General features: G+C 40.5%; 1 protein-coding gene across 1 annotated transcript in view; it reads left to right on the top strand.

Moving 5' to 3' along the window:
- Window positions 1-24,305, top strand: part of LOC109858102 (receptor-type tyrosine-protein phosphatase kappa) — a 69,748-nt gene extending 45,443 nt beyond the window's left edge. The window contains exons 2-13 of the mRNA XM_020435017.1: window positions 11,558-11,685; window positions 16,324-16,411; window positions 16,995-17,071; window positions 17,454-17,588; window positions 18,119-18,259; window positions 21,110-21,270; window positions 21,404-21,539; window positions 22,388-22,637; window positions 22,747-22,823; window positions 23,269-23,508; window positions 23,664-24,008; window positions 24,187-24,305. Of these exons, the coding sequence (XP_020290606.1) occupies window positions 11,558-11,685; window positions 16,324-16,411; window positions 16,995-17,071; window positions 17,454-17,588; window positions 18,119-18,259; window positions 21,110-21,270; window positions 21,404-21,539; window positions 22,388-22,637; window positions 22,747-22,823; window positions 23,269-23,508; window positions 23,664-24,008; window positions 24,187-24,267 (1,859 nt within the window). The 3' untranslated portion in view covers window positions 24,268-24,305. The remainder of the gene's footprint in view (window positions 1-11,557; window positions 11,686-16,323; window positions 16,412-16,994; window positions 17,072-17,453; window positions 17,589-18,118; window positions 18,260-21,109; window positions 21,271-21,403; window positions 21,540-22,387; window positions 22,638-22,746; window positions 22,824-23,268; window positions 23,509-23,663; window positions 24,009-24,186) is intronic.
- The last annotated feature ends 390 nt before the right edge of the window (window positions 24,306-24,695 follow it).

Here is a 24,695-nt window from a genome sequence, read left to right on the forward strand (position 1 = left end):
CGAAGCAAAAAACAAGTCGCAAAAGTTAAATCCTAAAATCAATGCAAGGGCGCGAGGGTTCTTAATTGTTTTGTATGCAAAACCAATGTGCATTGTTTGATTTCGATAAGCGTCGCTTATTACATACGTCGATAACGACGATCGTAATATATCTTGCACGTGAGTATTTTTCACAAACACATTTTATGTACGATATATACCTTTCTATATTATGATATATATACCGCGAAAATATTTCTCTTCGATACACATAAAATTTTCACGTGTAACATATTTATGAAGATTTACGATTCCGTGCAAATATACGGTATCTGATTTAGTTTATACAGGAGAGACAATATTGCGGCGGTGAATATTTCGCGCGCGAAAATTCATCGCATTTACACACATCAACATCGCATTAATTTAACGCGAAAATGTCTTCTTTTTTTTTGAAGGAAATATTGTTTGCGAGAGTGAAAAATAATTCGAGAATAATAATTTTGAAATTTTTTTTACAATTTGCTGTGCGAGGAAGCGACAAAAATTTATGCGCGACGCTTGCTCACGACCGTTTTACCAAAACCGTATACCTATATCTCTCTCTTTGTAAACCTCAGAATATTTCATCGGCCAAATATTAACAACAAAACAAATTGAATTTGAAATACGCGCGAACATTTCCGCCCGGCGTCATTTCTCTGTCATTTGAATCATTTTCTAGATACATTGTTAACTCGTCGTGTAATTCCATGCTGACAAAATTGAAATTGTCTGAATGTAATTATATTACAACGTGCATATGCATGTTGCTCGCCACTTTAGTCGTCTCTGATATTACTCAGCGGAAGCACAACTTCTCCGGGCGATTAATTTGCAACTGTGAAACTCTCTACTTGTACAAGAGCAATAACGAATGATCTACGGGATGACTATCCCTTGCAGTTTTTTGTTATACGTGTTTCTTTTTTTCTTTTTTTTTTTTTTTGCGTATTACGGGGTTCGTAAAGAATTAAGTGCAAAAACTTTTTGAAAGCATCGCCGCGATGAAAAGAACGCCTGCCAAATTTCAGCCAATATATAGCTTTGTGATTTTTACACATCCGCGAGTCTCGGGGTGATCGCTTATCTTGCGCGTAGCGTGAAACGGAATTTTTTTTACGTATTTATAATTTATAGCAAAAGTGATATCACGGTGCGCGTTGTGTCGTTCTTATTTCTTCCTTAAAAAATTTTACGCGAACTTTGACACAAGTGGAATTTTAAACTTTGCGCGACAATTTCTTTTTCTCTTTCTTCTTGATAATCTTTGTTCGAGACGACGGGGAAGTCCGTTCTTATTTTCACGAAAGATTGCCGCCCGCGACGATCTTCGCAAACCGTTATTTTAAATTAATCTCGATATCTTTGAAAACATACACGTGAGTATTGTTTTTAACGAAAAACAATATTTAAGTATTTGGATTTTTATCAATTACAAATGTTACAGCTTTATGAAAAATGATTGTTTCACATCACGCGCAGTCAGAAAGAGAGGATTATAAAATACAAAACGTAGAATATCACACGCAAGCATAATAAAAAATTAAATATAATATGAAATTAAATTTTCACAAACATTGACACCGTTCTTATTTCCACTGGTTAGTTGTGATTGTGAAATTTATCTAAAATTCAAATAAATATATTAAAATCAAAGATATAATAAAAACCTGAAATTACGTAAAATAATAATAATAAAAAAAAATTCTGAAATAAATGATAAAAAATTCAAGTTGTATACAAAAGTATATAAAAGGTTTTCTCTCTCTCTCTCTCTCTCTGTATATTACCTGACCTGATTTTCTCGTAGAGTATCAAAGTACAAACGTAAAATATGTTGCGGCGAGTTTTCTCATTACAAGTATGCAAATCGAGAAAAGAGAAAAAGAGAGAGAGAGAGAGAGAGAGAGAGAGAGAGAAAGAGAAAGAGAGAGAAACGCGCGCGCCCGCAAGTGTTTTGTTATAAATACACAATATTAATTCAATCCGTTCTCTCAAACGTAAAACTCGGTTGATCTAAAACCTCCCTCTCGAACTCGGTTGTTTTCGTTGCTCGCGTGCGAAAATCAGGTCACATCGTAAATCGCGATTAACGTAAGAATCGAGCGATCGACTGTGGTGTGTGTTGGCGCGCCGAGTGAAACAATCAACCGTTGTTCCGACGCGCTTCGGCATAACTCATCGTCGTCGTCGTCGTCGTTGTCGTCGTCGTTCCGAGTTACCCGTGGCAATGTGGTAACACGCTTTGCCGCGTAATCAGCGCGTCACGGGAGTGAAGTCAAGCGAATGCGCCTGCTTGTGCGCTCTGTGTGCGCGTCCGAAGAGAAGGCACACACGCCGTGCCCGGAGGAGTGCACCAGATGTGCGTTACGTGACCGGCGATTCGCGCCCTCATCCTCCCGTCCGGAAGTCAAAAGGACGGAGGAGGCGAAAGGAAAACCGGTTGGAAAATAATTGTTATATTGTGTATACTCGCGATTTTTTTTTCATTTTTCTTTGTAGCAAATTGGCGCGGGTTCTTTCGCGCAATTAACGTACGTTTGCTCGTGTGTAATAAAATACACACATAAGTACACCGAAAAAATTATATTCTCGTAAGTAGAAGATTTTATACTTAAAAAATCTTCTTAAAGATTTTAGATGATATTCTTCTGAAATAAAAAATATATTCATTATTTAAGAATATATTCTTTATTTAAGAATATAGTCTTTTTCGACAGTGAGATATATATGTTTTTCTATAGAGGCTTTTTATATTCTAATCAGTATATATTCTTATCAATATTACTATTTANAGGATTTTCCTCTTAAAATAAGAAACTCTTCTTGGCGCCTATTTTAGTATAAAATATACTTAAAGTAAGTGGGATATCTCCTCAAAACAAAACTACAATTTTTTCGGTGCACACCAAAAAAATTATATTCTTGTAAGTAGAAGATTTTATACTTAAAAAATCTTCTTAAAGATTTTAGATGATATTCTTCTGAAATTAAGAATATATTCATTATTTTTAAGAATATATTCTTAATTTAAGAATATAGTCTTTTTCGATGGTGAGATATATATGTTTTTCTATATAGAGGCTTTTTATATTCTAATCAGTATATATTCTTATCAATATTACTTATTTAGAGGATTTTGCTCTTAAAATAAGAAACTCTTCTTGGCGCCTATTTTAGTATAAAATATACTTAAAGTAAGTGGGATATCCTCAAAATAAAGAATACAATTTTTTCGGTGTAACGAAAAACACACGAGGCAATTTTGGTGTAACGAAACACCGTGTTTCTTGCGGGAGTAGAGGAGAGAAAATTAAGAAGAGGGGGGAGGGGATATCAAAGAAGAGAGAGCGCGGCGGAAATGTGCACGGCCAAAACGACTCGTCAAAAATTGCCTCGGCTCGAGTGCCTTGCTCGCTCAGATTCTCGCGAGAGAAAAGACAAAGTCCGTTTTCCGCTTTTGCGAAAATACACGTCGATCGAAATTCTTCATTGTGTGTATTTTTAGCCTTTACGTCAAGAAGGGCCGTTACGGCAAAGAGGCACATCGGGATTGCGGCGAATAAAAAAGAGGAGCGATTAAAACCGCCTCGGAGAGTAAGGCGTGTTTTGTAGAGATAGAGACTCTCTCTCTCTTTCTCGTATATCTCGGATAATATCTTTCTTTCCGTCCTTTCCCGTCTTTATGTCGCACAATTGCGCGCGGTTTGATATCTCGCGATAACAGACCCGCGGATAACGTCTAACTTAGCCGTTTCCTTTATGACAAGTCGAGTCGCCAATAACGGGGGAGTGGGTTGATTTGCGAAAGGGCAAGGATATATAAATCAATCAGAGGATATCACACGCTATACAGACCGAGATCGTAACCTTTAATAATCCTGATTAGAAGGTCGAGCGCGTCTTTCGCGCGCTCTATCACGATGCGTGTCGGGATAAAAATCTTTTACGCGCCAAAGAACTTGGACGCAATCAATAGCCTACTATTTTTTTTTCTTCACGGCGGAGCATCAATTTGATTCGTCAAATTAATGCTTCTGTCTGAAGCATATATCTGAATTCATCAATGTGATTCATCGAAGAACGAAGAAATTGAGTAGAAAAAAAACTCAGAGAGATTATTAAACGTCCTTGTGCGATTTTGTAGAATTTTTCGTTGCAATTTTGTTTCCTACCGGAGAGAAAAAGCGTGTGTAAATAATCACAGTCAATTCTATCGATCTTGATCATTGTTGCCGCTTTTTATCTCGACGCTGATTGAACGTTTCTCGATTCATGTTCTACAAATCAAGAGACACGGCACTGCCTCGCGCAGTTCGAGCGCAACTTCGTTGCGCGCGTGTCTTTAAAAAACGTAATTAAATTAAAGTCACGTGACAATGAGGAGAGGAAAACCAACACGTGACTGTATTTTAGTCGCGTGTTGTTTGTCCACTTCTCCATGTCACGTGACTTTACTTTAGTCACGTTTTTAACGACACGTGACTAAAGTACACGTACACATTAGAGAGATGTCGGAAATAACGCATTTATTTCGATTTTCATGCGTTATTTCTGACATATCTCTCTAATGTGTGTTATATGGTTTGTAAGACGTGTATACTAGCTGTCATCGCGGTGACAGATTGTGTTCACTCACACTACACGTTAATAATAAAAACAATAATACGCGCGCGCGCCTGTGTTGTGCCAGTAAAAACTAAAATCATTCACGAAATCATATTTTATTAACGAATTTAAATTTTTATCCTGTGTGAAGAAAGGTTTTATTTCTACCTGGCTTATTTGTGAAATTCTCTTTCTCTTATTCATATATTTTAATTATGTACAAATGAGCATATGCGTGTTAGACACGAGCAATAAGTTATTTTTAATTAGACTATAATGGCGAGTGTATGAAAAAAAAACAAATGTGGAAGTTTAATTATAAATCGCCAGTAATTATCGGACACAGTTTCTCTCTTTTGTGATGGGAAATTAATGCGCGTAATGTCGCACCCAGTTGCGAAATTAACATGATATTCTGCTAGCGACATTGATAGTGACATTATACTTTTATGTCACACGATATTACGCGATGTGTGTGTTAGATAATGCGCGCAAGAATACGTACGAAATACATAAAATATAAACACAAACCGATTTGGACGAAACGATCCGAATACGTAGCGATGTGATCGCGTGCGACAAAATTTGTTTCTAATTGCCGGACCGGTCAGCGCTTAATGATTGCCATTGTAATTCGCCGGATGGCTTTAAATTGTGTGCCGCCGATCGATCAAAGAAAGACAATATAACAATTTTGCCGCGGGGAAGCGCGCTAGAATATAAACGTGCGCGCGCGCGGATTGGGTTTCTCGTTAATTAACCGTCGCACTTCACCGGCTTGCCCGATTAAAACTTACATGGGTTTGGTTTGAATTTACGAACGAAGTGTTGAGCATCTGATAACACGCAGGTGTATGCTTTCCACGGTCGTTTCGCCGCTTCCGAACGAAGAAAATGTTTTCGTATTTCGAAATTGCGCTAAAAAAATCCAAATGGAAATCGTCGAAAAAATAAAGAAAATTACTGAAAAGATATATTTTATATAGAAAAAGCTTCGCAAACAAAATAACACACGCAGAGATTTACTCCGCGCAATAAACCGATAGATAGAGCTCTGTTCTTTATTTTAAATTCGCGAAATTACAAGAAAGTACCGAATCGCACTTGATCCAAGCGCCGTGTTATCTCCGAGATAAGCGAGAGAGACCCGATTTGACGCGGCTAATTTAACGGCAAATTTATCGCGCGAGCTGCGCCGCATGCGAGACGTTTCTCCGCAAACTCCTATATATATATGTTATATGTCGCGGTCTGATGCATCGACTCCTCGTCTGTGTTCGCGTCGATAAAAGGCGAGCACTTTAGGACGCGGAACGAATTTCGAACGTGAAAAACTGCACTGGCGTCGCGTCTCAGCTGTGATTTCTCTCGCGCGAAATTAACCGCGTGCTCGCGAATACGCGCAATTAAACGACACACGTTAAATGCATAGAAACAAATAGCGTTCGCACTGTTAAAATAAATATAATACTTGAGCAAATATGCGCTTATTGATCGGTTACACGTGCTTTACACACAACACACACACACACACAAACACAGGTACGGGACTCGGATAAGGGTCGGATTACCCCTTTGGCGAATCGCTGTGCGATCACCTGCGAAACCCTTTCGAACAGCTATCGGCCGGAATTCATTGCAGCTATTTCAAAGAATGCGATTCCTCGATCGTCAAAGGGGTCGCTCTTCGTCTTGGCCGTTAGAATGACCGACAACTAAAACTGCAACGCCCGAACACACGGAAGTAGCTTTCTTCGATTGCTTAACCCGCAGTCTATATCTCTCCGCTCCGTGCAAAACTCTTCTGTTGCATTTCGACAGCCTGTGCGTTTCTCTCTTTCGCTCTCACACATACATGAATTATGTACAATCTCATGATGTAACATAAAAAAAACACTGTATACGTAAAATCTTCTTTACGTAGCGTATACCGAAAAAATGATATTCTCGTAAGATTTTATACTTAAAAAATCTTCTTAAAGATTTTAGATGATATTCTTTTGAAATTAAGAATATATTCTTTATTTAAGAATATATTTTTAATTTAAGAATATAGTCTTTTTCGATAGTGAGATATATATGTTTTTCTATAGAGGCTTTTTATATTCTAATCAGTATATCGTCACTCCCTACGAATAATTACATAAGTGTCACATATGGGATTTTCAGTTTATTGCATAGTGACACTCAGAAAGTCATGTTCTTTGTGGTCACCAAGTATTAAAAAAAAATATTCATAAGTATGGTAAAAATTTAAAACCGAAAGATCCCTTAACTAGGGAAACTATATGAAGCTTTCAACTTTTAAACTGCTCTCCTCTAAAATTTGCGTTTTGGAGTTACGGGATTATACGTAGGGAGTGACGATATATTCTTATCAATATTACTATTTAGAGAGAATTTTGCTCTTAAAATAAGAAACTCTTCTTGGCGCCTATTTTAGTATAAAATATACTTAACACATTGTTGACCGGTCACGAGTTAACTCGTGTTTTTATGGCCGAACGTTGCTGACCGGTCACGAGTTAACTCGTGATGCGTTTTATGTACCATTACGGCAGTAATGGTACACAACGGCTTTTATATTTGTAAAAGCTGTTGTGTACCATTACACGTAGGTGATTGTTATACTGCTTATCATACGAAAAAGAAATATTAAAAGTTGAATAATAAATAAAATTTATTAAAGTTTATTTTTATTGTTTTACTTCCATTTCCAATTACGAAATAATAGCCGGTGACATGAGATAAATTTTCAGTAAAATTGCCGGTCAACAATGTGTTAAAGTAAGTGGGATATCCTCAAAACAAGAATACAATTTTTTCGGTGTACAAAAACTAACGGAGTTATTTCCCTCCGACATATTTGGGGGAAAAGATCGTGTGGTATTTGGGAAAAAAAAGTTTTTCGAATAACTTGGAGAAAAAGAGAAGCAGAAATATAAGATTGAAAAAAGAAATTCGCGGTTGTCACAAGAACTCTTCTCGGGGTTTAAAGAAGGCCACCCGCCGACGGACGGCGACGAAGCCGAGGAAGGGCAATTAAGACGGAGGAGATGATATCGATACGGAGGCTCGACGAGGAAGAGAGGAAGAGAGACTCGATGATACAGAGAGAAAGGTCTAATTAGATTCCTTCTTCCGCGCGTTCTCACACATGTATACACCGAAGGTCACCTTAACGTGGGGAAGGTAGGCCAAGCGTGTCAAGGCGGCTTTCATCACACCGAGATCGGTTTGCTTTTCTCTCACGAGAAGTGGAGAGGGAGACTGTTCCGTCTGAAGGTTCAAAGTAGTCGCGCGCGGCTTTTCGGTCGTGTTCAAACGGGGACGTTTGCCCTTTGTAACCATTCTCCCTTTTCCTCCTCCTCCTCCTCCTCCAATTGACATAGAGAGAGAGAGAGAGAGTTTCAAAGAAATTTCCCGAGCTCGACTTGCGGCGGGAGAGAAAACGTCGTTTTCTGTTCGTTGACCGCCCTCGTTCGGAGATTACACGAGAGTGTGTCGTATGAACGCGTAACGACCGCAAAGCTTAGTGAATTCTTTAGTTTTTTTCGCAGAACATTCGGCTGACATCAGAGAGAAGGTGATTATGAGCGCGATTTATCTTTTTTTTTGCGCCGTTACACATATACGTTACGCTTTGATGTAGTTTTTTGAATATGGGTAACGTTTTCCCAGAGAGACGCGTCATTGAATAAATGGTTTCAGAGCGGCAGTTTTATTTTTTCAACGTTTCGAAACGATACGCGCGTTAAAATATTTATCCGACGGCATAACAATTATTCCTGACTCCCGAAATTCTCTTTCATGATCAATTTTGGTTTTTTTTTTTTTTTTTTATTTTTTTATTTTCGCACGTTTGCGTAAAAGCGCGCGATGCGTCTCATCCTGCATGTAATATCATGTAGCAGCACATCCACAAGCAATCAAGATCCTCTCGCGCAGAGCGGGAGCTAAACTTGATTTACATTATATATTATGCGCGGTATTACGCGCGCATGCGAGTCTAATAATAGATGTACGATGCGTCGATAAATTCGAACCGATAAACAGACATCGACGCCGACCGTTTACGTGTTTTCGCTTCTTCATACACGGGTTCCCGGGGATCTGGCGAGACGCGCGATTCGTGCAAACTCGGAGAACACGTGGTGTGTGTTATATTTTCTCAGAAAACACACACAACAGCGCACATCCCAAACTAGGAAGTAAAATTTATGCGTTTCCGTGAGACTTTTATCGCGCATTTTGCAAACAAATTGCGATGCGGCGCGTTGCGAGAGCTAATATTATATATTCGGTCGCGATATTTCTAATAATTGTCGTCGATTGAAGGAAAAATCTCTGTTAAGTTGGGAAATAATTGTTAATTAAAGCGGGATATCAAAAAACAATTTTGTCAGATTATCAACGTATCGCGACGTACAAATACAAAAGCCGTTGCGGAACAACCGCAGCCGCCGTATTGTCGCGAACGTGCGCTAAGCGCAGTTTCTTGTATTCGAGAGGAACAAAGGGATAATGAGACGTGTTGCACTTATACAGCACAACAACATTATACGAAGTATATGTCGCATAATTAGAGAAATCCGTTGTTATTGAGCGCGTGCGCGCGCGCGAATTAATTAATATAAATCCTATTAAACGTGAGCGCGCACACGTGAATTGAATGATAACGGACAATATGTGAATTATACAAATCCGCGGGTTCAAATTGTGGAAATAACGTTAATCTGTTATTATCGCGCATAGACACAGCGTTTTACTTCACGTGAATTGTTCTTTTGTTTATTAACACGATACGATTGCGCACCGAAACTTTTCATGATCGTCACACGCGTGTGTTGTAAAATGCATGACTTATAAAATATTCGGTTTTCACGCTTGTTTGCATATGCTAAAGAGATTACCGCGTATGTGTGTGTGTGTGTGTGTGTGTGTGTGTGTGTAAATGAGTAAAAATTTCTGTATTTTTAATTTAATTCTCGCTCGGACATAAGTCTCTGTATCGAACGTATTTTATACGCGGTTTATAAAAAAAAGTGTGTGATTGATAAACACATGTTGGTTGTGTATCTAATATATTTGTAGCAAAGCTTTTGTAACTTGCGCTCGCATTTGAATATCAATGTGTCTTTTTCGACAGACAGGCGAAATTAAAAAAGGGAATTAAACCGATTTTATTATCGGGGCGACCAATAAAAATTTTAATTAACAGATTAAACTCTCTTTAAACTCTCTCGCTTTTGTAAATTGTGATCGCATTTAAATATCAAATGCGTCTTTCTCGACAAGTTGCGAAACCAAAACCTGCGACACACTAGAAAATAACAAGTTCACCGATTCATTATCGGTGACTAATAGAAATTCTAATTAACAGATTAAAACTCTTTAAACTCTCTCTCTCTCGCTCGCTCACTTCAAAGTCGCTTTAAGTTTCAAAGAGAATTCTTTAATTCTCTCTGCTCTCGCGGTTAGACTGTCACTCTCCCTCTCTCTCTCTCTCTCTCTCTCTCTCTCTTTCTATTATCATCATTAATATTTTCATTATTCAATGCTATCACAAGTAGTTCGGCACTAAAACAGATTAAATGGAAGTCTCGTCTCTGTCTCTCAATTTTCTTGGAGACTTATCGCGTTCAATGTTCTTTATCGAACAATCCCCCCGAAAGATTAATCCACACTCGGCTTTATTTTACCGAGAGCAGTGAGAGAGTGTGTGTGTGTGTGTGTGAGAGAGAGAGAGAGAGAGAGAGAGAGAGAGAGAGAGAGAGAGCTAACAATTAACTCTTAACTTTTATAGAACTCTGGGAAATTATTACGTTAATGTCAACTACCTATATTCAACCAAGTTCACAAGCGTTTCGCGCGCTTCTCAGAGGATTAATAATTTTCAGGAGGATAGAACATACACACACACATACACACGTGTACGTAAGCCCATTCGAGCGGCAATGTGAGTGCACATGTCTCGAGAGAGTCATGTATGTACGTACATATATAGTACTGAAAGTGACAAGCAGCTGCAAATTTTCCTCGAGTGAAGCGGCGGTTTGTCTCACCGACGCATCTGTCCTTCGCATCTTGGCTTATCGCATTTTTCCATCTGTCTTTCTAGTCTCTTGAGAGAGTTTTGGTTCCTGCGAGCAAAAAATTTTATAGCTCGCAAAAAAAAAAAAAAAAACGAACAATCTGCAACTAATCGAAGGAAGGTTTTTCTCGGTTCGTTTTATCATATTACCGAAAAAATTGTATTCTTGTTTTGAGGAGAGATATCCCACTTACTTCAAGTATATTTTATACTAAAATAGGCGCCAAGAAGAGTATCTTATTTTAAGAGGAAAATCCTCTAAATAGTAATATTGATAAGAATATTTACTGATTAGAATATAAAAAGCCTCTATAGAAAAACATATATATATCTCACTATCGAAAAAGAATATATTCTTAAATTAAGAATATATTCTTAAATAAAGAATATATTTTTAATTTCAGAAGAATATCATCTAAAATCTTTAAGAAGATTTTTTAAGTATCAAATCTTCAGTTGCTACTGAGCTTCTCGTGTAACATGTTTTGTAAAATGTACATCTTATTGCGAAGATAATAACATCAGCGTATCTAATATATTGATAAGAACCTAAAAAGAAAGTCAAAACGTTTATATATACTCACTCGTGTTAAATAAATTAACTTTTTACACATTTACACATCAACACCGGTATTATGCTCTAACTGCCTTAACCACACTATTATAAAATCTTCTACTTACGAGAATATAATTTTTTCGGTGTGGTTTAATATCTACGTCTGTGTATATTGACTTTGTTAAAGAAAAAACTATGCGGCGATATATATATATATATTAACAATAAACTATTTTATTGTACTTTAATTCTCCTTTTTCTGTGATTTTATGTTACAGCCTCGGAAGAGTACGACAGCAGTAAAATGAACACCACATTGCCGACCGCGCCGACCGAGCTATCGCAGTTTCCGAAGCTCTGCGAGCTGCGTAGAAAATTCCCGGTCCTGTACCGGTTGGAGTTTCAGGTGAGATCTTGTAAATCCCCCATTTCCCATCCGCTCATCTAACTTTGGTTACTTCCGTATATTGTCGGGCTGAGACTTTGTTGCTTCGCTCGCGCGCAATCTTTTACAGTTCTCTTATTCTCATTCTCCAATATTCCAATCGATTATTTTAGCGATAACCGAGAATATTTGTAATAATTTTATATTTTATTATTTTTCAAAACTGCGTCCGTATAATTTGCATAATTCACTTTAGTTATATTATGAAATAAATGGTTCTGTCTTGTTAACGCGGAGTTAGAAATTTGCATCTTACGTGCAGGCACATAAGTAATCGTGCGATTATTTTGTAGCAGCGCGATTTACTTCTTGCAATTACTCCTCTCGATATATCTGATGAAAATTGAGAGCAAACGTCGATCAGTTGTTAGATGCCGGAATACGTTTATTTGCTTGTATACGTCGATACGTACATATATTGGAAGTACGTGCGCGTCACACACAGCTGATCCTGTACGTACGTGCGGCCACGTAGGCGTACTTGATGTGGATATTGCAGAGTGTTCCGGGGATAGGCAAACAGCCAAGAGAGACAAAGTGAACCTCTCATTGTCGGTACGTCGAGAAATCGAGATTCGAGCCGAGTAATATCGGTTTCTCATTAAACAACGCCGCTTCCGATGCGCGAATTTCGCGCGCGCTTGCGCTCGGGCACACGTAGACACGCTTTGGCTCCGGCAATTTGCCGCGAATATTACGTCGCACTCGATCTCCAAGGAGATAGTCAAAGCTCGACGACATCGGCCGCGCGTGTTACCGCCGGAATTTCGTCAAGTTCGCGCGCGATCTCCGTTAAATATCTTAATTAAAACATTATCTTTCGAATCTATTCTACCGCTAGAAAGAGTTTTAATTTCAAGAAATATATAAGGCCTTACGAGCCGTTCCCAGGATGTTGAGCGGAAACTGTACGTGTATATATATATATATATATACACACATGTAACAAATTCAACTTGTAAATTTTTACAAATGAGTATTTTTTGAATTGAAATCTCAGTTCTCAAATTCATACGGGATGCTAGATTTGCATTTCACATATGAGAGACCCCGGATACCCCCCTTACTAATTTTAAAATATTGCGAAAAAAACTCCTCGGCCAGGAGTCGAACTTGGAATCTCCGGCTTTCCGTGCCATCGCCTTCCCTGTTAGGCCTTGTAAAAATTTACAAGTTAAATTCGTTACATGTGTATATATATATATATATGTATACACAGAGTGTCCCAGAATTGCCGTACAATCTCTCGTAGGCAGGTAGAAGGAGTAAAACTGAGTCGAAAAGTCCTGAACCATTTTTTTCTATTATTTATAATAAAGGAGTAATTATTGAGTAAATCAGGCCAATCAGCGCCGACCTTTAGCCAGGCGCACGTCAGTGAACTACGCGGAGTGCTCACACACATCAGGCGCATGGCTCACTGACGTGCGCCTGNATAAAGATCGGCGCTGATTGGCCTGATTTACACAATAATTACTCCTTTATTATAAATAATAGAAAAAAATGGTTCAGGACTTTTCGACTCAGTTTTACTTCTTCTACCTGCCTACGAGAGATTGTACGGCAATTCTGGGACATCCTGTATACACGTACAGTTTCCGCTCAACATCCTGGGAACGGCTCATAAGGCCTTATATATTTCTTGATTTAATTTCACGAGCCTTAAATCATAATTGTTTAGTTTTAATTTTATTGTTTGCTATGTCCCGAAACTTATCTTGAAAATTAAAACGCGTCACAATTTTTTCTCAACGAATCTCGACTAAAAAAAAAAAAAGTTTATCGCAAATCAGTAAATTGCGATGTTTTACGTTTCGTACAGCGCATGTTAATTACTCTGTAAATATTAATACAGTGATTCTCGTTGACATTGTGTGTCGATGTTATATTTTAACCTGTGGAACACAAATTGTTAACAAGAACATCTGCTGATTCGTGAATTCGCCAATTTATCCGTTCAAACCATATTGCGAACTTTTTCTTGCTCGCTAAGTAACGCAACAAGAAGAAAATCCGCTGTATATAAACCACTGTGAGACGCCGTCGCGGAATAACGTCGTCGTAACAGAGAGAAGCGGGACAAGGAGCTGCGAAGTGTAGTGATGCTTTTTAAAATTCTCAGTAACACAGTCCGACCGTCTATTTCGAGTCATCACGCCTATTATTATGCAAGTAGCGAAATAAGAAAACTCCACGCGCAAGTGACGAGGAGACACAATTGAATTCTTAACTCTCTGCAACGCCTTTGGTAGACCCACATCCAGAGACAGAGTCTGATCTCTATCCTCCACTTCATATCTCAGCACGCGGTTTTATCCCGCGTTCCTGTTTTCAGTAGACGAGGTTGTCTACAGACGATATTTACATATATTTCACCAGCGTCTTCTTTCGCTCATCTTCTTCTCTCTTCCGAGGCGTAAAATCGATCTGTATTTTTCGATACGACGAGAAAAATATTTGTTACTTCTTCGGAGAAGAATTTTTTTTATTTGAACGCGGAAAGACTTGAGCGCGCGAGATTTTGTTCTCTGTTTGTGCGCGCGATCCTGTAAGGTAAAACTACTTGCGCGCGCAATAAAAAAAATTTCTTTTCTCATCTCGAACGACGCGTTTGAACTACTCGTTAATTTGATTTTTCACACACGTTACTTTATATGAGTCCGTAATAGAGAAAATAAAGTGCGAAATCATCACACGGTGCGATTTTCCACGTAGCGTCATCAGAAAAACACCTGCGCGCGATAAGCGCTTACTAAACACGACAAACGCGGCGGACTTTTTTTTTTTTTTTTTTTTCCGGAGCATCCGCCATCGACACGAAAAGGCTTTTAGCCTGTGCGGTGTATGCACGACGACGCGGGGCCTTCCGAAGAGAAAGGGGTGCAGTTTATACGCTCCCGCAGATTATCCCGGCGTATCCGATGTCCTTGTGGCGTGCAAGGTAGCTCCTTTCTGTGTGTAATCGCGACGAGAGAGTGGTGCGCTACGCGAAATCTCGCTTTTTATACGATGGCCATTTTCGTCTGGCACCGTCGTCAACCGTCCCATCCTTCCTCGTTCCGAGAGAGAGAGTTTTTGCATCCCATCCAAAAAGATATAGAACGGTGCTTTCTTTGCACCGAATTTTTCACGCAGCATTCGATAGGAAAAATCTGCTGAATTATACGCGAGTAACGACGAGAGAAGAAGAACAAAAAAAAAAAAAAAAAAACACACACAGATGCGGAGGAGAAAACGAAAGGAGGAAGAGAATGACGAAAAATAAAAGGGTGGGACGATGTAGTGGCGGAAAGGGATGGGTGAGTCGCTGCTGAATTTTAATCCGGCCGTGCAACTGCACGGAGAGACGCGAATATCATCTGTGGGCGTGATTTTAAACTCGCCTGCCCATTATCGGAAATGAAAGTTTCTGATGTTCGACAAATACTAGCGGATAAAGCGTCATGCGTATTCATGAATCGCGTGTAGAATGCGAAAACTTTCTGGGTGTATAAACGAGAAAGAGATAGAGAAAGAGAGAGAGGGAGAATTGTGTATATTCATTTACTTTGTGAGAATAAATTAATTAAATTCCCGGCGACGTATAGATTGTAATAAGAACGTTCCTGTGTACTGCTCATTAAAATATATATATTCATCGTCAATAAATTGACGATATTGCACGAATCGTGTCGGTAATCGTCGTCGATACACCTCGCAACTGCGTTGTACAAAATTTGAATCCGGAACAAATAATGTGACAAATGCTTAGGACGCAGTTGGACGCGCAACTTTTCTCGCGTTTACTAATATATATCATCAGACGGTCTCGCAAGCAATCTGCTATTGCCAAAGCAAACTACGTGGCAACTTTCACGTATTATATGTTATATACATACCTATATACAGTGTGCAGTATCGTCGCGATACGTACCGTGAAAATATTCGCAGCTGCTAGAGCCGTGCCAAAAATACAGGTCTGCAATGTTCACTCGCGATTCCCGATAAAATTAAACGCGAGACGTATGACGTGTACCGGTGATTAAAAAAAAAAAAAAAAAAATTCCGTTGCGCAAAGGAATACGCATCTTCCACGGGAAATTGAACTTATCTGTATGCATTAATCGCGAAGAATCCCGAAGTTCCGCGCGTTTCCTGGCTAAAGGAAAACTTTTTTCCGATATGGTTATTGTGAAACTTTCAGAAAAAAAAGTATATATTTTTTTTTTATTTTTTTTTTTTAATCTCGTGAACATATACAACCGAAGTTTTTATATCATATAATTAGCTCTTGCGAACTGATTAAGTTTTTAAAACGCAAAGAATAACTTATAGGTAATTATTTTTACAAACTTTTGTCCCCCCTGCCCCTCCATTGTTTAATATAAAAACCCTTCTGTGATTTTAATTTAATTTTCTACTTCTTGTTATACGTGTATATATATATATATATATACGTGTTAAAACATTAATTGCAAATTGTTACAAACAAGCAAATGCGATATACTTGTTCGCAATTATTTCGCTAATAATTTGCATACGTTGTAACACAAATTGCATTGCGCAATCCGATTTCTCTATCTTTTGATTTTGTTGTTTTGTTTTTTTTCTATGTTGTAGACAGCGTTGAAGGTGGAAACGCATTCGTGCAGACACGCCATGAAACCGGCGAACAAGGAGAAGAATCAGAATCAAAAGTGTATTCCATGTAGGTAGTAGTCGTCGATCGCGAGCCCGTGTTTATTACGTCACCGCGATTATTACCGCTTCCGCGTCCGGAAGAGAGAATCACGTTGATTGCACGCGCAATTAGCACAAGTAAATGGAATAAAACGCCAATTCGAAACTATGAAGAGCTGCGCAACGAGTTGCAACGTTTTTGTAATTATCCGACGAGCGAACGAGCGAACACATTTGTTGTAACGTTACCAACGTGGCGGCGCGTATATATTCTGTCTTTTAACAATTTAACAATTTCAATAATTTAAAGCTCGAAATAAAAGAATATCTATCTCTTGGGGTGAATATCCATAGATAATCTTTCTTCCTGTTCTCGGAATACAACATAAAAAAAAAAAAAATCATTTCCCGGCGATTTTTTGGGATTTCGGTTAATCAGTTTTCCCGGGGTAAAATTAAATTTACAAGAACGTAGTTGCAATTGCCGGAGTGCGCCGCTTCTTTAACGAGAATTTATTTCCGTTTCTACGAGAGAGAAACAAAAAAAAAAGGAAATCCCACCCCGTCTGAGATCCCAATTGTTTTTTCTCTCCGTTCTTTTCTTTCCGTAGATGACTATAATAGGGTAGTGTTGGAGACGATAGAGGGCGAGTCCGATTCCGATTACATTAATGCGTCCTATGTAGATGTGAGTATATATCATGATATATCCAATAAATGCATATAATATATATCCCAAAGGTTCTTGGCAAATAATTAATTCGCGCTCTGAATTGCGAATCGTGCGCGCGCGTGCGCGCGATACTCGCTACAACGCGCAATTGGATCACGTACGTTCTCGTACGTACGGAGAAATAACCAGAGGACTCCCGTTAGAGCCGAACTAAATTTGAATACGCGTCTTTCTCTCTTGCGCTTTTTCTCTTCCCTCCCTCCCCTCCTCTAGCGCGCGCGCGCACACGCTCAGAACGATTGCGCAAGCCGATCGTTCCACGGACGATTTGGACGAATATTAATGACGTCGGCCAACATTTGAATAATCGAAAGTTAAAACACTGTATATATTTCAGAGTATACTGAAGCCAAACGCTTACATCGTCACTCAGGGACCTATGGAGAACACGGTGACAGAATTCTGGCGAATGGTCTGGCAGGAACAAGCTTCCTGCATTGTTATGCTCACGAAAACCTTCGACTTTATCATGGTAAAAGTCTATTTAAGATAGACAAGACTTTTTTCTCGAGAGAAAAAAAAAGAAAGCAAACAAACAAACAAACATGAGATACAAAACGCGCACAGAGATGGAAAGCTGCTCGGAAGTAACGTCCATTAAAGTTGCCGCAAAGGAGCAAGAGCTTTGCTCTTCGCAACGAACGAAAAGTCGAAAGTCTCGCGCGAGTCTCTCCTCTCTCTCAGAGAGAGCGGGTCCGATCTCTTATATATTTTAAAATTCCGTCTTAAGTTTATCCTGAGACGTCGCGCGTACGGACATAGCGCGTCCCATTGGCTACACAACATCTCTCGAGAGATGAAATGAGAACTTGGGACGATCTTTTAAAAAAAATATAAGATCGGACTGTATACGGAACCAGTACACCGGAAATAATAATGTCAGCTTTAAAGCTCGACCGGAGAGAGTCTCCGTCGGAGTTATAAATTCTTTACGTATTACTCTCTATACACAGTTTTTTTTTTTTTTTTTTTTTCCCCCTCAGTTGCAACTTTCTTGTGCAGGTGATGTGTGTGCAGTACTGGCCGGCGAGCAAAGACAAAGACGAGGAGTACGGCGGTATTGGCGTTTCCGTGTTGAAGGAAGAGGAACTCGCCAATTTTCACATAAGGACAATACGGCTCTACAAGAAGAACGAGAACGACGTGAGTGTTCTTTCGCGTGTGTTTAATTTTTACGTCATTAACGCGCGCGCGCGCGCGCGCGCGTGCCAGATATATGTGTATATGTGAATATTCTTTTTCTGTGATATATGAAATTTTTCAAGCGATACTCGGAGAGGAGGATTATGAAACAAGCTGCGAACGAGAGTGAGAGAGAGAGAGAGAGAGCGCGCGCGAGCGAGCTTTTTTCTCTCTTTCTCTCCTTGAAAACGGAAACTCGTGCACGCGGATTAATAAATCTCGAGTCGCACGTGGCAGACGGAATAACGACACGCGCAGAACAAATACGTAAATAAATTCAATATCGCGCGCGCGAGACACAGCGCGCAAATATGCGCCGCGCGACTCTCTCTGTATTCGTTGCCGATCGATCTGCCGACGATACTATACACAGCGCGCGACGCGGCCGGAGAGTATATATATTTGTGTATGCCGTTTTGTATACAGAGAGGTTGAAAAATTTCGCTACGTGTACACGTTATTTGTCGTTGTCGGCAAGCGCGCGCGAACACAAATCCACCGTGATGCGGAGCGAATATTCATATGGTGCAACCATCGAGGCCTTGAATAAATCAAGTAAGAGCTTACAACCAGCGTTACGCGTACCATATCAACAAAGATTATCGCGGATGATCCACCACGCGGGCGTTTGGAAATTTTCTTTTTTTTTTTTTTTAACCGTGAGAAAAATTTCCCCCGACCTAGACGAAGGAGTCGGGGGGGTGGAAGGGGGGGGAAGAGTATTCCGACAAAGTGCCTTAAATGCGGGGAGAGTATTCGACGAACTCTCTTGACGCGAACTCGAAACTTGCGCGTCGCGAAGAGAGAGAGAGAGAGAGAGCGAGGAGGAGATCTCGAACGAGCGAGGCGGAAAACGACGACGGATCGCGGAACTTTGCGGAAGAGAGAGAGAGAGAGAGAGAGCGGGCGAGATTAACTGTGTGCGCATATATATATATATAGGCAGGTTGTATCAAGCCTTGTCATTTCAGCGCTGCCTGAATGCATAATGCGACGCGAAGCGGCGATACGAACGACGACAAGTTTGCTTGAAGGAGCTATTACGGCCGGCTAATTTAATTGTACGCTTTATCCGCGATAGAACGCGCGGCGGAACACGACAATTGCGGCCGACTTTCTAAAGCTCTCTCTTCTTTCGCGAGCCGCGCCTTTTGTGTGCGATCCGCGATTTCCACCGCCGGCACTCGTTAGTCCCAGTCCCAGTTTTTTCGTTCAACTTTTTTTTTCGCGTTATCTGAAATGAGTTCTTCCGGAGCTTTAAAGCTGTTCCCGCGGGCGGGCGCGCGTTAGCGCGTCCCTCCTGTCCTGTAAACCCTCGGTGTCTCGAGCGCACCTTTTCAATCACGTCAAAAACGCGAATGTTTACACGCGCGCACGCACACACGTGTTCAATTTTTAAAAACCGCGCACCAACGCTTCTGTTATATTTTTGTTTTTTTAATAAACTATGTGTATATACAGGGTGTCCCAGAATTGCCGTACAATCTCTCGTAGGCAGGTAGAAGGAGTAAAACTGAGTCGAAAAGTCCTGAATCATTTTTTTTTCTATTATTTATAACAAAAGAGTAATTATTGAGTAAATCAGGCCAATCAGCGCAGACGTTTACACACACCAGGCGCGCGGCTCACTGACGCGCGTCTGGCTAAAGGTCTGCGCTGATTGGCCTGATTTACTCGATAATTACTCTTTTATTATAAATAATAGAGAAAAATGGTTCAGGACTTTTCGACTCAGTTTTACTCCCTCTACCTGCCTACGAGAGATTGTACGGCAATTCTGGGACACCCTGTATATAAATTAATATTGTTTTAATCAGAGGCAAAAGATACTTAATTGAGCGAAGTAAATAATATAAATATTCGATCTTCTCAAGGAAGGAATATGCGATATACATATATTAGCTACGTAAAGCGGTTTAATTCCGAGATTTTATCGCTAACGAGAGAGCAACTTGGTCTTGGTAAACGAGCCGGATCTCTCTCTCTCTCTCGTCTCGAAAACGAGTGTCAACACACGAATGTCAACACACGTGACATCTCATTAAAGTCACTCTTCTGTCTCTCCGCGTTCAGCACTTTTCCGCGTTAAAGGACTATTAACGCGTTCTCCTCGTCCGAGACGATATAGACACCGAGAAAAGCACCGATGTGCACACGCCGAATTGGCCGAGCGCAACGGAATAATTACTCTCGAGATTTACCGGCGCGAAATTTAATATGGAAGAAAAGAGAGAAGAGAGGAGAGAGTTCCTCCCTCCCCCTCGCTCGCTCTAACCCAATTCCGGGAATAGCAAAGTGTACGAGGCGGTTACGAGAAGGGTATGTCACGACGACGTATGCAGCGCGTCGTCCCTCTGCAGACGCAAAACGCGCAATTGTCGTGCTTAAAGCGGCATTGTTGGGACAACAATACCAAGAGAGAGAATCTTGCGCCCTCGACTCTCTCGCGCAAAGTAATCTTGCCGCGCAAGTTGGCTCCGTGAAGTCGTTTTCCCGCCACTACACTAATCCCGTTAAGCGACGATTTCCCGCATTTTCCGCGATCGTAAATTTCACGATGCTTAATCTCGGAAGTTATACATCTCGAGTTCGCAGTTCGCCAGACAATAGCGTAGTTTACAGTGGAAAAAAAAGAAAAAAAAAATTGTAACGAGGCGCGAAACACGAGAGAGGAGAGAAATAAATGACGCGCGATAAAATGATAAAATAATCATTATCGCGCGTCGTCGTCATTCTGTACGGATGATTGCTTGTTTTCTTTTTTTTTTTTTTTGTGTGTAACTTTTTCCGCGCGCGGAAAATCATTTTCAGGAGATTACGGAAGAGAGAACGTTGCTGCAGTTTCATTACACCGCATGGCACTCGCACACGTGTCCCTTCGGTACCGCGGTGCTGGAATTTCGACGGCGCGTAAGGGCGGTCGTGGGATCGACCATAAAGAACGAATCCGGACCCATGATCGTTCATTGCAAGTGAGTAGCACTTGGCGATATATAAATTTACGAATTGTGTGAGATTGGCGCCGAGAAAGAGAGAGAGAGAGAGAGAGAGAGAGACGCGCTCGCGCGAAACTAAAAACCTAAATGTTTTTTGTGATACAAAAAGTGACGGCGGCGGACGATCGGGGGTGTACTTAGCGATCGACGCGAATATGGAGCTGGCCGAGGAGGAGGACGCGTTCGACGTGTTCGGTTATCTGAAGAAACTCAAGCAGAGCAGAAAAGGGCTTATAGAAAATATGGTACGGTTATTATATAATCCGTTGAGCGGTACGCAAGCGCACTACAAATCTCGCATTCGAAAATTCGATTAAAAGAAATGAATAAGAATAAGATCATACGAGCCGCTTTGCAGGGTGTTATGCTGAAATGTTCTATTATATATATGTATACATATATATATCGTCACTCCCTACGTATAATTACATAAGTGTCACATATGGGATTTTCAGTTTATTGCATAGTGACACTCAGAAAGTCATGTTCTTTGTGGTCACCAAGTATTAAAAAAAAAATATTCATAAGTATGGTAAAAATTTAAAACCGAAAGATCCCTTAACTAGGGAAACTATATGAAGCTTCAAACTTTTAAACTGCTCTCCTCTAAAATTTACGTTTTGGAGTTACGGGATTATACGTAGGGAGTGACGATATGTTCACATGTAAATTTTTACACATGATCTTTCATACATGAGATGCAAGTATAGCATACTGTATGATTTTAAGAATTGAAATTTCAATTCAAAAAACACGTGTAAACATTTACATGTGAACATATATATATATGTATATATATATATAATAGAACATTTCAGCATAACACCCTGCAAAGCGGCTCGTATGATCTTATTCTTATTCATTTCTTAGTTATTACTTCAAGAGAGCCTTAAGTTTCTTTATTAATTGTCGATTAAAAGAGTTTTTACGTAACAATAAAAACAAATAGTTTTGCGTACACGCACAACATAACACATTCGTCTGAATAATATTTATTTATCGCTAGATAAATAAAATTTCATTAATTTTTTTTTTTTTCCGTATCTTCGCTGTAATCTCGATATTGTAACTCTTGTTCGCCGTGTACACACAGGAACAGTACAAATTTATATACGACACGCTCGAGGAGTTCGTCGTGTGCGGCACGTCGTGGTTTCCCGTGGCGGAGTTGTCACAACGCCTGAAGCAAAAGAGCATAAAGAATCCGATAACCAAGATGAACGAGTACCAGCGGGAGTATCAGCAGATTTGCAAGCAGACGCCGCGTTTTACGATCGGCGACTGCGCCGGCGGACACAGGGCCGACAATAGGGAGAAGAACAGGGACGTCTTGGTGGTGCCACGTGAGTTTCAACTTTGCGCGAACGAGCGCGCGCGAACAGTCCCGGACAAATGATTCCACCCCTCCCAACCGCGCTACTACACACAAATCAATTTCTTCCTTTGTTACAGCGGACAACTTTCGACCGTACCTCACTAGTTTCCAGGGCAACAGTTTCACGGATTACATAAACGCCGTCTTTGTGGACGTAAGCCAGTAAAATAAATCATCCACTTAACCCGGGCGTGTCATTCCACTTTCGTCTATTCAAACTTTCTTTGCATCGTCAGGGAGAAAAGTCCGCGCGCGTGTGTTCTAAATAAAATTAACTTCCGTATAAATTTTGTGCATATATATATATATATACAGCACGTCGCTCTGTAACGAGCGGTAATTAAAATGAATATCTGGCGCGAGAAACCAACTTTATATTGTATACAGAATATAAAATAATTTTTTATACACATTCCCACAGATTTCGCTTACATTAATCTTTGCAAAGCAAAGAGAAACTTTCAATTCTCGCGTTGACTATATATATATATATAGAAAGGGGTTTGCGGATATACATTTTATTATTGTCCCGCGATCCATTTGGCAATCGTGTTGCCAAGTTCCTCCCAAAAACATTCATCCACTCTCGTGCCACGCAGGGTTACACGAAACCGAGAGAATATATCGTAACAGAATGGCCCCTTCGGCACACGTGCGGCGAATTCTGGTCCTTGGTTTACGACTACGAGTGCGCCGCTGTAGTGGTACTGTGCGTGCCACCTCAGGGATCTACAAATTTCCCGAGCTTTTGGCCGGAAGGAAGACATTCGAAGAAATATGGCCCCGTGTTCACGATCGACCATATCAGCCATAACCATTACACGAATATAAAAACCTGGGTAAGAAGGGACATCACTTAATCTTTGGTGGATGTTTACGAGACTCACTGCGACTCACATATATTTTCTTCTTCTTGATGTTGAGATAATTCCGACAAACTTTCTTCCAAACTTGTTTTTCTTGCTCTTTGAAACGATGATGTTCCATTTTCCAGGTTTTTAGGGTAAATAAGAAAATTGTCTCGCTGACGGAACTGATGGCGGGTGTGAAGGCGCCGCCGAAAACCGTGCAATTGTTCCAACTGACTTGTTGGCCAATGGGCCACAAAGTGCCCACCTCCACGAACAGTTTGGTCGAGCTCATGAATATGGTCGAGAGATGGAGGCAACGAACGGACTACGGGCCAGTGGCTGTGGTCTCGCCCGACGGCAGAAGCCGTTGCGGGGTCTATTGTGCCGCCAACGCGTGCATCGAACAAGTCATTCAGCACGGAGAAGTTGATATTTTCCAAGCTGTCAAGACTGTGCGCAGGCACAGGCCTCAGCTTGTGGAAAATATGGTACTTTATTAAATTTCAGATGATATTTTTATGATGTGTTGTATCTAAATATAATTTAATCAAAAAACTGCTCAGCATAAATTTTGTTTGACATTTTTTGTATGAAAAGTTGTTCCATTTATTGTGAAAATTGCGAGATATCTATACGAGAAAAGATCTTTGTGACATCTTCTTCCAGACGGAGTACAAATATTGCTACGATCTGGTTCTGCACTACGTGCTACACTATCTGAATAAAGAAACATACGAGAAGAAGTGAGAAAACGAGTTGAGGGACGAGCTGTGGTTCATCGAATTCGGTCGCGGAGCACCGCTGCCGTTGACCCCTCCGGAGGAGTCGCCGGCGGACGGGGAACCGATGGTGCCTTGCGCCCAGGGTCGCGTCGTCATGGAAACTACGAGACCGGCGCCGCCGCATTTCGCCACCTGTTCCGGCTATCGCAGACCGCTTCTCAGTCGCACGTCGAACGAGGTATCGATCAGCGACGCGCAGTCATCGAGCAGCGGCACGACGGATCATCAGCAGGAGCAACATCAGCAATACCAACAGAAGCAACAGCAGAAGCAACAGCAAACCGGCGGCAAAGGTGCCGTCGGCAGGATAATGCCGCAGAGTCCCGCCTCGAGGCCGGACGACCTCGGCGTGACACCCTGGTACCTGGAGGACTATCCGATGACGGACACGTC

Source organism: Pseudomyrmex gracilis, unplaced genomic scaffold (assembly GCF_002006095.1).
Source record: "Pseudomyrmex gracilis isolate BER0280 unplaced genomic scaffold, ASM200609v1 scaffold_188, whole genome shotgun sequence".
Taxonomy (NCBI): Eukaryota; Metazoa; Arthropoda; class Insecta; order Hymenoptera; family Formicidae; genus Pseudomyrmex; species Pseudomyrmex gracilis.